The sequence below is a fragment of the Takifugu rubripes genome, chromosome 8 (assembly GCF_901000725.2).
Source record: "Takifugu rubripes chromosome 8, fTakRub1.2, whole genome shotgun sequence".
In the NCBI taxonomy this organism is placed as follows: Eukaryota; Metazoa; Chordata; class Actinopteri; order Tetraodontiformes; family Tetraodontidae; genus Takifugu; species Takifugu rubripes.
This window is the reverse complement of record NC_042292.1, coordinates 7,303,979-7,318,443: the sequence shown is the minus strand read 5'-3', so window position 1 is coordinate 7,318,443 and position 14,465 is coordinate 7,303,979. Positions and strand designations below refer to the sequence as shown.

Here is a 14,465-nt window from a genome sequence, read left to right as displayed (position 1 = left end):
GTTTCTCAGCTGAGAGAAGAGCCGTTATTTTTTAAGAGTTCCAAGGCGATGATAGCCCCAGCACTAATCAGTGGTCATAGCTCCATGGGGAGCCCGCTGATGAGCCGTCATCAGTGCTGCTAGCCACTTGTCCCACATCTCGTTCTTTCCTAATTATGCTGATGAATAAGGCCGTAACAGCCATCCTTCCTCCACTGATGAGTCCATGCATTTGCTTTTATGGTCTCATCTTGAGGACGTGACATATCACACAACTCAAGCTCAAAGCATTCTGGCCGTCTTGCCTGCTCACTTTTTCCTCTTTAAATCTTATCTCTATCCTCGTTGTCCTTCCTCCTTCCACACATTCCTCAGACCCACTCACCCTCCTCTTCTACTTGGAGTGTACTTTTTGGTTCTGTCGACGTCTTGACTTGCTGAGCACGGGGAACGGCAAAATACAGATGACCCATCTCATTTTCCACACTTGAAAGTCCAGATTTGGTTGAGGCACATAAAGGCACACTCAGGCATGAGCAAGGTAAAAGAAGTGGAATACAACATTCAATCAAGTAGTTGTAAAAACTTCAGATGAACATGCGCAAGGCTACAAAGAGTCGTTAAAAATGAAATACCTCCTGTCCAGCAGTGCAAACCTTTAGGAGGGCAACTACATTAGGTCCACAAAGCCTCAAATATGTAGGCAGAGATTAAAACTTAAGCTGTGGCTTAAATTAATCAGAGCTGGAAAGGGAAATGCAGCGGTTGGCCTGGGAGAAAGAATGTAGCTCTCTCTCTCATACATATATATATATATATACATACATACAGTATATATACTGTATATATATAGCTGACCAACGTTTGGTACAACTCAAAACATCTTCCACTGCTGGAGCTACCAAATAAAAGGTATAGCTAATATTTTGTACTCTTCCAGAAGATTGGGCACTGACGGATTACTTTTTTCACACAGCTAACGTCTGTAAGAGCTTCCCGCTGCATGCAGCTAAAGTGACACTGCAAGTCATAGGAACACTGGAAGGGATTACAAAGCACACATATTCTGCACTGAAATGATTTTTTTTGCTGAATTATATACCACTATTGCATACTGAATAAATTAACACAGGCAGGTGGAAATTTTGCTGTCGAGAGCATCTTGGCTAATTATATTCATCCCACACATGTAGTGTTATTAATGTGGCCTTTACCTAAGAGCCAGGAGGCCAAAACTTTACTTGAAAAATGACTTTTAATTGAGAATTTATGGTACGTGCGCTAACTCTTTGCAATCATTTCCATGCATCAGTTGCTGGGGCTCTGCCTGGCCTATGACACAGTGCCAACAGCTGGCATGACAGAAGGTGCCGGAGTGGGGAATGAAACAAATTGCCTTCATTTTCTTTGAGTGCAACCTCTTCAGGGGAACACCGATGAACATTACATGACTGAAACTGCAACAAATCTGTAACTCTGGAAAATAATGACTCACCAGAGAGCCAATACAGTAACAGGAAGAGGAAAACAGAGAAACCCGGTTTCAGTTACTCCAACCTTAAAAGTCTGCAGCGTGAGCAACAAACTAAAACGGTACGATCTTTCTGTGCGTGATTCGCATTGGGGTCTTTTACGAAGCAAATTGAACTTCGGGCGCATGTAGAGGACAAGGCATCAAGGGTGGGATTGGTCCAGCCAGGGCAACAACAAAGCGACTTTAGCATGCTGGCGCTAATTCAGGTTGTGACTTACCTGTCTAGGAAAGAACAAAGAAAAAACCATAAAGAATTGCAGGCAAAAATTCAAAATAACAAAAATGAAATCTGTGAGCAGTGAAATGCTTTATGTAATGAGTGGCTAGGCCCACAGTTGGCGAGTATCAGCTGAATTTCATGATAAACCACCCGAGGGCACTACGTACGTGCAGAGCCTTCAAATTCACCCAACGGGCTTTTGATGCTGGATGGTGGACTTTCAAAGTCTGAAATGCACCACGTCGCCTGTGGATGCACATGTTGTCAGTGTGTTGTGATGAGCTGCTTCATAAAAATTGTTATGGTCACGGTAACCATTTGACGCCCAGGGACATGCAAAAGTCAGTACCAGGTACCCTTTATGATGATGCAACACTGATCTGCGCAGCCGCGATCCCATTTTGAAAAAAGGTGTGAAAAGAGCAACAGCTTATATGAAAAGGTCTCTGAATTCCCAAGAACAACAGTGAGGTCTGCTGGGTGATGAAAAGTTCCAGCAATAATTAGGAAAATGGCTTATCGCCTCCAATGACAAAACACAGAAAACATCAGTACAAGGTCCATTTGTGGGACAGAAACAAAAAGCTGCCAGAGCCACAAGGTCTTCCTTTTAAAAATGGCACCAGCACTGCAGGGCAGGCCTCTGAATTTGAGCAGAACTTATCTGATCAGCACGGAAAGACGGAGGTGGATCTCCAGAGTCCCATTTCCCCATTATTAGCTCTGCCAGCCAAAGAGATATTGTGCTCAGTGACAAATGGGAGAGGAGTGACAGTGCGGGGGTGGTCCCCTTTACCCTCCGAACCTTCTCTCCAACGATCCAAAGCGCTCTGCTGCCACGTCCTCGCTGATAACCATAATCGTGTTTAAAAGCCCCTGATGAAATTTCGCAGTCTCAAATGATATTGTTTTGCGATGAATCCTTATGAAAAAGGCTTCCCATTCAGAGATTATGAGAGCCGTGGAAGTGCTGGAGGTAGTAGCTGGAAAGGAGAGTTAAGCCGTGATTAAAAAAATTGTTTTCCACCTCTTGCCAGATCGTCTCCACAGCTCGCAAAGCATTCGGTAACAATTAAAAAACGTTCCCATCAATTTTCTCGATGTCCCGCACATGCAACAATTACTTCAAATTGAAATAAACAGCGAGCAAATACACGGTGGCCACATGTTCCTCCTTAACATGCACGACTTTCCGCGAGTGGTCTTTATATAGATCCAAGGACAAATGCACATTTGCAGCTAAATCTTGTTATTTAGCATCACCTTGACAGATTGTCTCTTCTGTACTACGTGATCCATGGCAGCTACAAGAGGAAACCTGCTCCACTGGCAGGACCAAAGTTAGCCTGACAACAACCTACATGGCTTGTTGAAAATTGGTACAGGGGGAACAAATTTTGGATCAAACTTACGAAAATTACAATGAGAGGAAAAGCTCTTTTGGGCTGAGTCTCCCCTAGAAAAGCACTGCAAGTCTCTGAGGTATTAAACAATGGCTGAAGGTCTTTGACATGATTTGGTCCTAACTCCCATGGATGTCTGGTGCAGACTGAAGGCCAAATAAAAATGGAAAGCCTTTAGATTTGAGAGAAAGGGAAAATAAATTTGGCTGCTTCTGTTCTCAAAGCACAAGATCACAGTACCTCAGGGAGGCTGATATTTGGAGGGGAAAAAAAGGGAAAAAAATCTAAAGGTGACACAAAATGCAATCAAGGCGAATGAGAAGCCAGCAAATTCAATAAAGGAGGCAAATGAAAATGGAACTGGAGACTCTGCACTTAAGGCAGGATGGGCTCAGAGCCCTAATAAGCCCACTTCTGTCACCGCTTCCCTGCATCTGAATTAACCAGAGGCCCTCCAATCAGTGCGGGCAAACAAAAGAGCCAGCCAAAGAGATGAGAGCACCTTGGAATACTAATGGAGGGAACAAGTGACGGTGGTCAATAGCGATCAACAATGTTGCGTGTGTGCTGGCAGGAGGATAAGTGCTGAATCCGTTAGCATCCAGCTATCGCCGGTTCAAAAGCAGCCAAGTTTTGTTGGGGCTGTTTTAACCCAGCAGGATATTTTCAAAAACACACATCTGCAAAATAAAACTTTAGCTAGTTTTCGAAAGTTCCGTCCTTTTGCTCGATCGCTGCAACATCAAGGTCAAGTGACTCCCTCTTCGGATAAATTGCTGTGTTCAAGCTGAAGACAGCCCTGAAATGTTGTGCCCCATCTCCGCAGCCATCGCTTGTTTTTACAGCAGAATTATCTCGACAGTCACTCCACCCTCGACTCTGTCATTGTCCTGGAAATCGAGTTTTAGTGCCATTTCCCCAAGCTTGAAAACGCACCGAGCTACATTTCAGGGGGCACTTTGAATGAAGCCATCAAGACGGTGAAAAGGTAAAGGTGGTTTGTCAGCTCAACCTGTGAGAACCTGAGTAGAAACACAAACAGCTTGACACAATTACCAGTTTAAATCAGACTTGTTTGGATTTTGACGGTGCAAAATAAAGTGTCACAAACAGGACTAAGCCTCGGCATTAGAACAGGCACTGACAATGAGCTAAATGTGCAATTTGTCATTTCCTGACAGGCGGTTAGGCTCTCGGCGTTCCACTTGGGTAATTTGGGACACACCATAAATGAACTGTGACCACGAAATTGCCACCATCTGGTTCTACGGTACATTTGTCGAGAGGATCCGGGATTCCGGTGCTGCTCGGCTCACCCCACCTTCTCCAGCATTTGTGTCCGATGTGTTCATCAGCCGTAATGATTGGCTGTGCTCGACGCTCTAATGGATTTGGAGTGGAAGTGACACGGGCGTTCTCAGGAGGGGCTTGGGCCGAGACGGGGCACAAGGAAATAAATAAGAGAGGATTTGCCCCGGAAGTGTCATCAAGCATCTGACAATGTCCAGGCGCTTCCAGATGCCTGGGAGAGGGTAGACTCTACTCAGTTCCCTCAGAGCCCAAAGCACACAAACACACCAAGGTCAGGAGGGCGGCGTGTGCCCATGGCCAGATGAAAGAGAAAGGCGCTCTGAATACAATTGGATCGTCCTGTGCCAGTCTACGCCAAAGCAGGCCATTTATTATTGCAAATAAAATAAAATTAGACCCCAGCAGGATAGGCTGCTTAGCATGTAGCTGCTAACCACATTAATGCATATGAGCTACAGTTGAAATAAATGAATTACATTTCCACCTGTAAAAAGGTGCAGTTAGCCACATTAGCAGCCTGGCAGTGATACCTACTAACTTAGTTCTGGTGCTAGAACATGTCCTTAATGCGGACAAATCCAAAGCCCCTTGAGATTTGGCACACAAACGCGCTAACCAGAGCTCTAACAGAACCACGTGGAGACAAATAGAACGTGGGTTGTGCAAAGGCTTCTGAGGGCAAAAGGGCAGAAAAATGTGGAATATGTACATCATCATCAGTGACCATCAGGCAGAACGAGGAACTTTTCTGTGTTATTTCGACTCTCCTTTTTCGAACTTTTTGGGGTTTTTTGTCTCGGGAGTGCTAGCTGCATAAAAAAAGATCAAAGGGTAAAAAAAGAGGGGGAACTTTATTTCACAAACAAACTGAAATACTCGCTGGTTTGCTCATCCACAACTGACTGCGGTACTTTCTGGTGAAGCAAAGCATCGTTTGAAGCTGGGAGATATGTTTTAATCATTTGGCTTCTTAATGATGACACTCAATTCATTATTAATGGGCCTCATCCATCGACGCTCCCAAGCAGCATATCAGCATTAGCCATTTTTTGCACTATTTGATCTTTCTGTAATTATACCTCGTTTTGCTGTTCACATCGCAAGCTTTTTGTTAAATAAAGAGGCCACGGAAGCACATTTTTAAAGGGAATTCCAAACAAAATTGTCATCGTCCTCCACAGCTCAAGTACACGGCTTTAAACCGGTTTTAACGTACAAGGCGGATTACGCCTGAACATCGTAAGGCATGTTTAAACATACATATCGTCTTGTCTTCTGGACCACTTTTTCTCTTTCGGGGTCATGGGGAGGATGCACATATGGACGAAGGCAGGGTCCACCCCTGGATGAGTGTCCAGCTCGTCGCAAGGCCCTCTGTGAGCAGTGGTGGGTTCAGTACCTTGCTCAAGGGTACCCGGGCAGTACTCTGAAGGTGTTCTGGTAGGAGGTGAAGGTGCCACACCAAGAACATCTGCTTCACAGTCCAGTCTCCCAACAGACTGATCCAGCACCACCCAGACATACATATGGGCTTATTTACTGTCATCAAAAAAAGAAAACAATAAATAAATATTGCTGATAGGGCAGGTAGTAAAACCTGATTTGAGGGCCAGTGTTGAGAGAAACAATGAATGAATTATCAAGTATATGTCAAAAGAGTAAAAAAAACTACAGTTCTATGTGTTTTGCAGATTTGCCTGAGAGTTAAGAGAGAACCTCACGTATCTGATTCAACAGTTACTATCTTCCACTAACAATTCATAAAGATTTGAAAATGTTTTATTAGCCCAGGAAATAAAGTTGGTGCAGCCACATCTTCTTTTATAAGACAGTTTTGTACCTGTATAATAGTGTAATCTGGATACATTTTCCCTGCAGCATCACCTCACAGGAAACATACAAAAAGCTTTGTGGAAATGAGAACCTCCTTCGAATACTTGTGAGGTGGTTAATCAATAGTCACGCTCCAAAAATGAGGATGTGTGTGGGGTTAATTAAAACGAAGTCCATTAATCAATTCCCCTCAGCAGCAATGTCTGTTGGTAATTTGGCCCCAGTGCATTTAAGATACTCACAAAAATGCTGCAATTAGAACGCCAGGAGCGAAAACGGCTTCACATTAGGGGACGTTTGGGTTTCAGTGCACCTTTCAGAGAGTCTGCCAGGTGAAAGAACCAATGGAAACCGGTGCAACTGCTTTAGTGTCTGCATACCAGAATGGTGGGGCCATCGGTACCAGATGGGAAGCTGGAAACAGAGCTCACTTTGGGACCCACACAGCTATTTGGGCAAAATCCAAAACGGGCAATTTTGCAAAGCAAAAGTGTCAGAAATGGTGCTTTGACAGAGGGGGAATCCATCTCTGCAGCTTTGAGGATCCAACCTTGGTTTTTGTCACCACAGCACAGCGTGGGGTGATTAGCATCGCGGTATGGGGCCAGGTCTGGCACACGCAGCTCGTGCGGCTGCCATGTGCCCGTGCGACAGGTTTGTACCTGAGCTATGGCAGCATCACAGGGGAGAGGTGTACATCTGAAATCAGAGGAGTTTCTATAGCTCTGATTACCTTAAAGACCACAGCTGTATGCATAAGACCAGACTTTCCACGCGCTTGCTGGACTCCCACTGTGGAGCAAACGCACCAAGGGATTATGTAGCAGCTTTCTGATGTGATGTTGGCAGGAGGAAACCCTGGAACACTTTTACTAGCAACTTGATGTGTGTGTGTGTGTGGGTGGGGGTGGGTGGGGGGGGGGGGCGTCTTCTGTTCTTTTAACCGTTTGCAATGGGTTTTTTTCTCATTTCTGTTTGCATGTTTTACTGCCGTAAAGCACTGTGAGTTGCTGTAGTCTAAAAATTGCTATACAAATAAATTGATTGCCTGATTGATTGATTGAGTGATTGATTGATTGATCATTTTTCCAGTTCTGTTGTCAACAAGACATTAGCTGGCTAACAACAGAGATGCATCCGTAAATCTTCATCAATCTGGGGGGCACCTGAATTACATGTTTGCTATCAAGCGCATCGTTGTGTAGTAAATGACAGCTAAAGGTTCAATTTGGTATTTGAGTTGTTTAAGGACAATACCCTGTGTCCTCTTGCTTCACCAGCTCAGCCTGGTAACACGCCTTTAAAAGCCCAAGTCCTTTGCCACCGTGTTCAGGCTCCATAAAATGCTGCTTATTACAGTAAATCTGCCGTGCGCTTTCACAGGGATCGCTGTTTGATGCCCCTGCCATCCATCACAAACACATTACAGCAATGTCATCAGCGTAGAAGCGCACCATGAATTCCCGTTGTCAAAGTCTGTCAGTGGCAGCGGGTTCCCTCCTCAGCATATCGACTTGTGGAGACTTTGTGGTGCTTGAAGAAGAAAAAGCCACTACTGGTGGAATTCACTGGAACACTCACAGTCAGTTCTGAAAGGAAGCCACTCGTTCCGTTCTCCTTTTCGTAGAGATCGATTGCGATTGGTTGAATTCCTTCTCCCAGTAAATTGGCTGGGTTTGTTGCTCACTTGTCTGTGTTCCTTGGCTGTGCTGAGGAGGACATGCGTGTTGGACATGATTTTTATATCCACTGGCCATTGGAAGAGGAGAGGTTTTAGCTGGGAGAGGAGCGTTCTTTTCCCGTTACTGTGCCATGGTGAAATCCAGCAAATGTCCTCTCGTCGCAGAACAAGACAGAAGAAAGAAAGTTTCTTTTCCAGCCATTACTTTTTTCCTCATTAATCACCCTCAGAGCTGCCATGACAGATTGTACTGATTGAATTAAACCGTGAAACCACGGAGGAACAAAGACAACAGTTCGGGGAAAAAAGTTTGACTATTTCATTCGCTTTAAAGAATCGCACTTTGCAAATTGCAATTTAATCATCGTTCATTCATCCCTGACCCTGAATTGTTTACAACGCTGCCTGTCAGTGTAGACAGTTGGGCATCCGACAGAGCAAAAACAAACCCAAAGAAGTGTTGTTTAAAGAAAGGAAAGTGACCCTGAGCCCGAGCTCCACCACTTCTGCTCAGATTGGATGTGACAGCTGGAGCTTCTCCTGCATCGGCTTGACTTTCCCTCCCTGAGCAACGATGATCCAAACCCGGCGAAAAGAAAAAGAACCTGCCCCCTGTGAGGGAAAGCAAATAAGCTCTGCAAGAATTTGGTGCTTTATACTGATGAGCTCATTTGTTAGTGAGAGAGCGCGACAATATGAAAGCAAGCCTCTGAGGGTGGTGGGATATTAAAAGGTCGTGACACGCAAACTAAAACCCACTGAACTCGAGTCGGCGTTCACACCTGTGAGGTTGCGCAGGCCCAGCTGCCTCAGGCCGTAGTAGCCGTCCCGTCGGTAGTTGAGGAAGATAGCCAGAGAGTAGCGACCCTCGTACAGCGTGATGCCTCGGATGATCCTCAGGTTCTCCAGCGGCAGGTAGTCGAACTGGTTGAGCGCCACCAACACGTAGCCGGTCACTTCTCTGATGGACTGCAGAACCAAAACAGAGAAATTAACCTCACATCACTCACAGCAATGCAACTTAGCTCAATGCTAGCATAAAAACACAGTTTGGACAAAGACTATGTGAAAACAAGCCCTGCTGGAGTCACACTTCTGTTTAGGAATAAAAAAAAAGTGTATTATTCCAAATCTATAATAACTAGTCCTGATGCAAAATGACCACTGGTTTTTAGTCATTAATACCAGGAAAGTAAGAGCGAATGTTTGGCGGCTGATCACATTCTGCACCAGTGCCAGAAGCACCAGCCTGACTGGGTGTGCGCCTGTGCTCCGACTGTATGTGCCTTCTAAAACGCAACGTATTCCCCTGCTGCTGCAGCTCCATCCCTATGGCCATGCAATATTCATCTGAGCCGGCACCAGCAGCAGCCTGAACTACATTCATTCACACATCCACACACACACACACACACACACACACACTGGAAACATCTGTTGAACGCATTCACCCAGCACTGCCAGGTCCCCTGGTTTTGTATTGACTATTTTGGGATCTGATTCAACCGTCTATATCAGCCTTAATTTATTCCTGGTGTCAAGATTAGGCGCAAGTTGTTGTCTCCTGTTACGGCAACGACTGAACACAGCCGAGGGGGAGAGCAACAACGGCTCCGCCATAATAGATTGTTGTGACCCAGTGGCACAGGAGAAGACCTCTGAGGCCAGATAAAGGCCAGTAGGTCAGACTGGTGGAGCTTAATCCCAAAATGATCATCCAAAAACTGAAAAAGGCTGGTATTAGTGGAGCCCCCGGGATTTTCAGAGGACCAGACGGGCTGAGACGCAGGGAGGAGCAAAGCCCACAAAAGGACACAGACTGGAAGGAGAGGACAGCTTATCTACAAAAGGGAGGGGCTGATCCACCGGGGCACAGGTGACACACATAAATGGCAGTCCAACCGGTGAACAGGCACATTCAGGGAGGTCAGGACTGAATCATCACGGAAAGAAAGCTCAGATAAACACATGTCTTGTAGCTGTGCTACTCAAGAACTTCTGCTTCTTCCTGTTTATTATTCTTCTCAATGCTGTTGCCTTCACTTGCAACAGGACACCACCGACATTGCTTTTGTATGAACTACTATGGCAACAGGAAACAGTAGCCTCCAATGTTTTATAACTTTCCACTAACCTCTAAAATGAGAACATTGGAAATCAAAACAAAATAAGAGTTATTGGAACCACCCCGGTACCCCTCCATCATCTGATGATTGCAGGAGAGTGGGAGGAAGGGGACGAATCTGAGGTTTGATTGGCTCCTGACCCCCCCCCCAGTGCAGACAGACACTGGGAGCCCAGCATGTGGAGTATCCATTTTTGGATAATGCCAGGCCAGTGAGGTCCACCTCTGCATGGAAATGCTCTGCAAACACTCACACCTGCCAAACCAGCCTATTGTAAGACCACACAATGGGAAGGAGACAGACACACGGGGTGCTTATTAGCAAGATTACAACGTGTCAATCACGCAAAAACACAATAGAAGAGAGGAGGAATCCATTTCAGTGGAGGTTTTGATGAGCACACTGAGGATTTCTGCGAGGAAGAACCGCCTGGAAATGGATTCTTAGGACTTTTGTTAAAGTAAGCGAGTTTTCGCTAACACACACCGCACACTGAGGACCGTGTCCCTAAGGCCGCTTGTCGGTTCGGCCTTGTGCTTCAGAACGTGCTGCTCCGCTCTGACTGCAGCTGAAGGGCAGCATGCTCTGCCCACACGCCATCATTCCATGTGGCGCCTCTGCTAGCCGACCATCAGGGGGCGCAGACATCAGGACCGCAGGAGGCCACCCTGCAACCGGACCAGGTGTAGGGACACACTGACCCCACAGTGCTTTCACTGTGTCCGCTTCTTCCCGCCAGCCTTGAGGACCACTGGCAAAATCAAAGAAAAATTGTTGCCCTGTTGCTTGGCAACCACAGGAAAGAAAGCACAAAAAGGGAGAGTATTGACCAAAAAAGAGAGACTTAGACAAGGTTTTTGTTTCAATTAAATTAAATTCAAATTCAAAAAACCCCTTCTTTGTAACTTCCTTCTGCTTAGACACAATTAATTTGTGCTGCTGCCATGAATGCCATTTTTTCCAGATCAATATTTATCCGCATTCCGGGGTTACAGGTGCATTCAAATGCACAAACGTAACGGTTCCAATTCATAAACCGTTTTTTGTAATTAACAAAAAAACCAGTGAACGGTGAACTTAATCCATCAGAGCCATGATGTTGAATCGGCTAACTGTTCATTTGCGGAGTCCAAACAATCAAAGTGTCGCCCCCTACTGGCAGGCAGTAGTAAAAGCCATATGTTCTTTCTGTTACTTCACACCTTGACTCAAAATAAAGACAGTTTACATGATTCTAAATGCTACATTAGTATTTTTTCCAGATGTATTCCATTGTTACTGGGTATAAGCTGGGCGAGCAAAGCTCCCGATGACTAAATCATTTCCTCACTGAAGGGGTCACTTTGCACTTGACACTATAATGTGACAGAGCCACAGAATAACTGCTCTTCATATTCATTCCTATGCAATGCACTTAAATACTACTTGAGAGGTCAGATTTCTTTGTATTCTGTTAGTCCATGCTAGTCCATTCCATTACTCTGTGGGGTTTAAATATATAGCTATTAATGTGACACATTCTAAATTATTGCATTATTTAAATAAATTGCTAATGTAATATGATGATATCTGCTGGCCTATGTACAGCCTGTAGCTTGTGGTTAAAGTTACTGATTGACTAGTTTCAACTTTTCAACAAGAACCTCCAGTAAAATCACCAACCTGCCTTTTTCAGTTTGCTCTCAGAACACAGTGTTTGCTGCATTTACCTTTTAAATTGTGCTGGATTTTCCTGACCTGGTGAGACTTTCAGGAGTCCCTGAGGGAACCAGGACAGCATGGATAAAGGAGAACACGGAGAACCCGCTCACCTCCGGTAGGATGAGAAACAGTCGGGTTTTTTCTTTTGTTTTTCTGAAAATAAAACCTAACAAGACGAGGCGAAGGGCTCGACCGTAACGTAAACTTTATTCTCTCTTAACTTTCCACCTTAGCCGATGACATTAGAGCGGAGTGAACAGAGCTGCCCTGAGGGGCAAACAAATCTAAAATCTTCACACTCAGCAGCTACGAGTCCATTTTTTGATGATATTTTGAGAATGTTTTCATTGCAGCTTGACTCAGGTTCCTTTCTGTGAGAGCCACAAAGGGTTTGTGAAGAGTCTCTGTTACACAATCCCAGCACTCACCGATATCCTGATACCCCCACCTACACATGAAAAAAAGTAAAAACACGACCACAAGGCCCAGACTAGTCGACATGGATCATCTACCCATGATGCACTGCAAGTTTAACATTTCCTCAAGCGCTTTGCTTCATCAATCGCAGACAATTAGCAGGCTAGTGTGGAGCACTCAGTCAAAGAGGAGCCTGCGTGGCGGCGGCAGGCTTGTTTCCTCCTCTCCTCTCACATTTACCCACCGGCAAAACATAAATTTCACATGTTGCTAAATTGCTCTTTCTCGGGGGTGATCCCACTGCCAGGTCAAGGCAGAGGAAGGTCAAGCTCCACAAAACCCAGTTGAATCATCACAGAAGGCGCCCGTGCCAGAAATGCTTGAACACTGGGCCGCGAGAATCCCCGTCAGGTCGTGTGGGAAGGTTTTCTTTCCTTTTAGCGTCAGAATGAAACAAACCAACATTTGCATTTTGCAGATAGTTTTATATGGTAATTAAGTCTGCATGTGGTTGACTTTTGAATGTGCAAGAGTTGGCAGAGAGAGACAGTGAGAGAATTACTTCCCGGAAGCTAAAGACTTTTAACGCCTACAGTCAGATCTTTACAGGAAACCGCGCTAATGCAGACAATAACCCTGTATGCAAACAACCCCAGTTTTAGCTTCCCTGAGATTCGCCTCAGGTTTCAAAGCTTTAAAAGTGTCTTTGTCTCGGTAAATTGTTTGAAATACAAACATCTCTGCTGTTGGAGATCAACCTGAACACACCACACACACCTTCAACATCAACCTCTCTCTCAAACCAAATCTCCGGCGGTTTGGCACATTAAGGAGATCGATGTTTTGGTCCATGGGATTAGGATCTGTCTGTGAAATTCTTCCGTTGCTCGTATTTAACAAGGATACGTCTTCATCTTCATCATTTATCGTATGTCCGAAAACTGGGGATGGAACCGTAAACCAACCATCTCTGCTCTCTGCCATGTCCTCAAACCTTCAGATGCGGGGGGGGGGGGGCTCAAGCGAGCAATGAAAAAAAGGAAAGAAGGTGCAAGAAAACGTCTTTTTTGGCAGATGCATCGCCAAGCAACCATCACTTCTTCACCGCAGACAGTCTCCACAATCATCGGGAGGAGGTCAGAACGTCAACTGTCGACATTTTCTTTCAAAATGATTATTCGTTTATTCCCTGGGCCGCCGTTTTTTTCGCCACGCTGAGCCGATTCGCGCAGACTTGAATGCGGCCGGATTGTTATCTCCTCAAAAAAATGAACTTTTAGTCGCGCTTGTTGGGAAACAGCGTTTGAGAGATAAGGGATGTAGCGAACGTGACCGGAACAAACCGGCGTGCCGTCTGCTGATAATGAGACCAACATGACTGAGGAGCTTTTCATACGTAAAGATAAAGCCACAATTACACATTAGCTTCCTGTTAACCTGTGTATTCCGCATGGCGGCGGAGCTGAGATTTGAAGTTTTCCGATACACGGATCCACTTTCCGTGTGGTTTCTCTGACACAGGTAGTGCAGAAGGCTGACGGTGATGAGGAGGAGTGGAACAGGGGGGATATGATTCCAGGCATAATTAATACTGCACCTGTTCCTGTCATCTGCATGAGCGGGAGCGTAAATGAGGAAGATGGCCTGCGATGAAGCAATGGAAGGGCGGGGGAAGGATTTACCAGAGGTGCGGGTGAAGGAGGAGGGAAAGTCAGAGCACGGGGAAAGTGGAAAAGGCGTCACATGGGGGAACGCCATTATAAAATACAAGGGATGGAACACATATTGTGATGATTATGGCTCATTTCCATAGATATAGAACACTTTGCCGGTGAGTCAAGGAGAGTGCAGTGGTGCATGTCAGTGGAAGGACCAGCAGCTCCGTCCGACTGCGGCGCCGGCGCAATCTGACGACTGCACATAGCGGCAAAGTCAATGGGTGGGTGGGGAGCTGTTTACCAGATCGCTTCAATGAGCTCTGTAAGAGGAGTGTGCACTCCTTCACCTCAGCGGGCTGTTTGGCCGCTAAGTACGCCGAGATTACTCCGGTGTGACATTCAAGATCCTGAGAAATCCTAAAAGAAAGAAATTCAAGGCCTTTTGAGGAGGGGGGAGCAGTGGGGGGGGGGGCAGTGACTTTGAAATCAAGGAAAATCCAGCCTGACAAAATGTCACCGTCAAAACGAATCAGGCCCTTGTTGAAGATATTTGGAAAATGAGAAGAAGACGATAAGAATAAAACATCTCGGGTTTGTTGATG

General features: G+C 45.5%; 1 protein-coding gene across 4 annotated transcripts in view; it reads right to left on the bottom strand.

The window, feature by feature from the left end:
- Positions 1-14,465, bottom strand: part of LOC101079286 (receptor tyrosine-protein kinase erbB-4) — a 158,225-nt gene that overhangs the window by 56,392 nt on the left and 87,368 nt on the right. For all 4 annotated transcript variants that reach the window (XM_029840486.1, XM_029840488.1, XM_029840487.1 and 1 more), the window contains exon 3: positions 8,744-8,930. In XM_029840486.1, the coding sequence (XP_029696346.1) occupies positions 8,744-8,930 (187 nt within the window). The remainder of the gene's footprint in view (positions 1-8,743; positions 8,931-14,465) is intronic.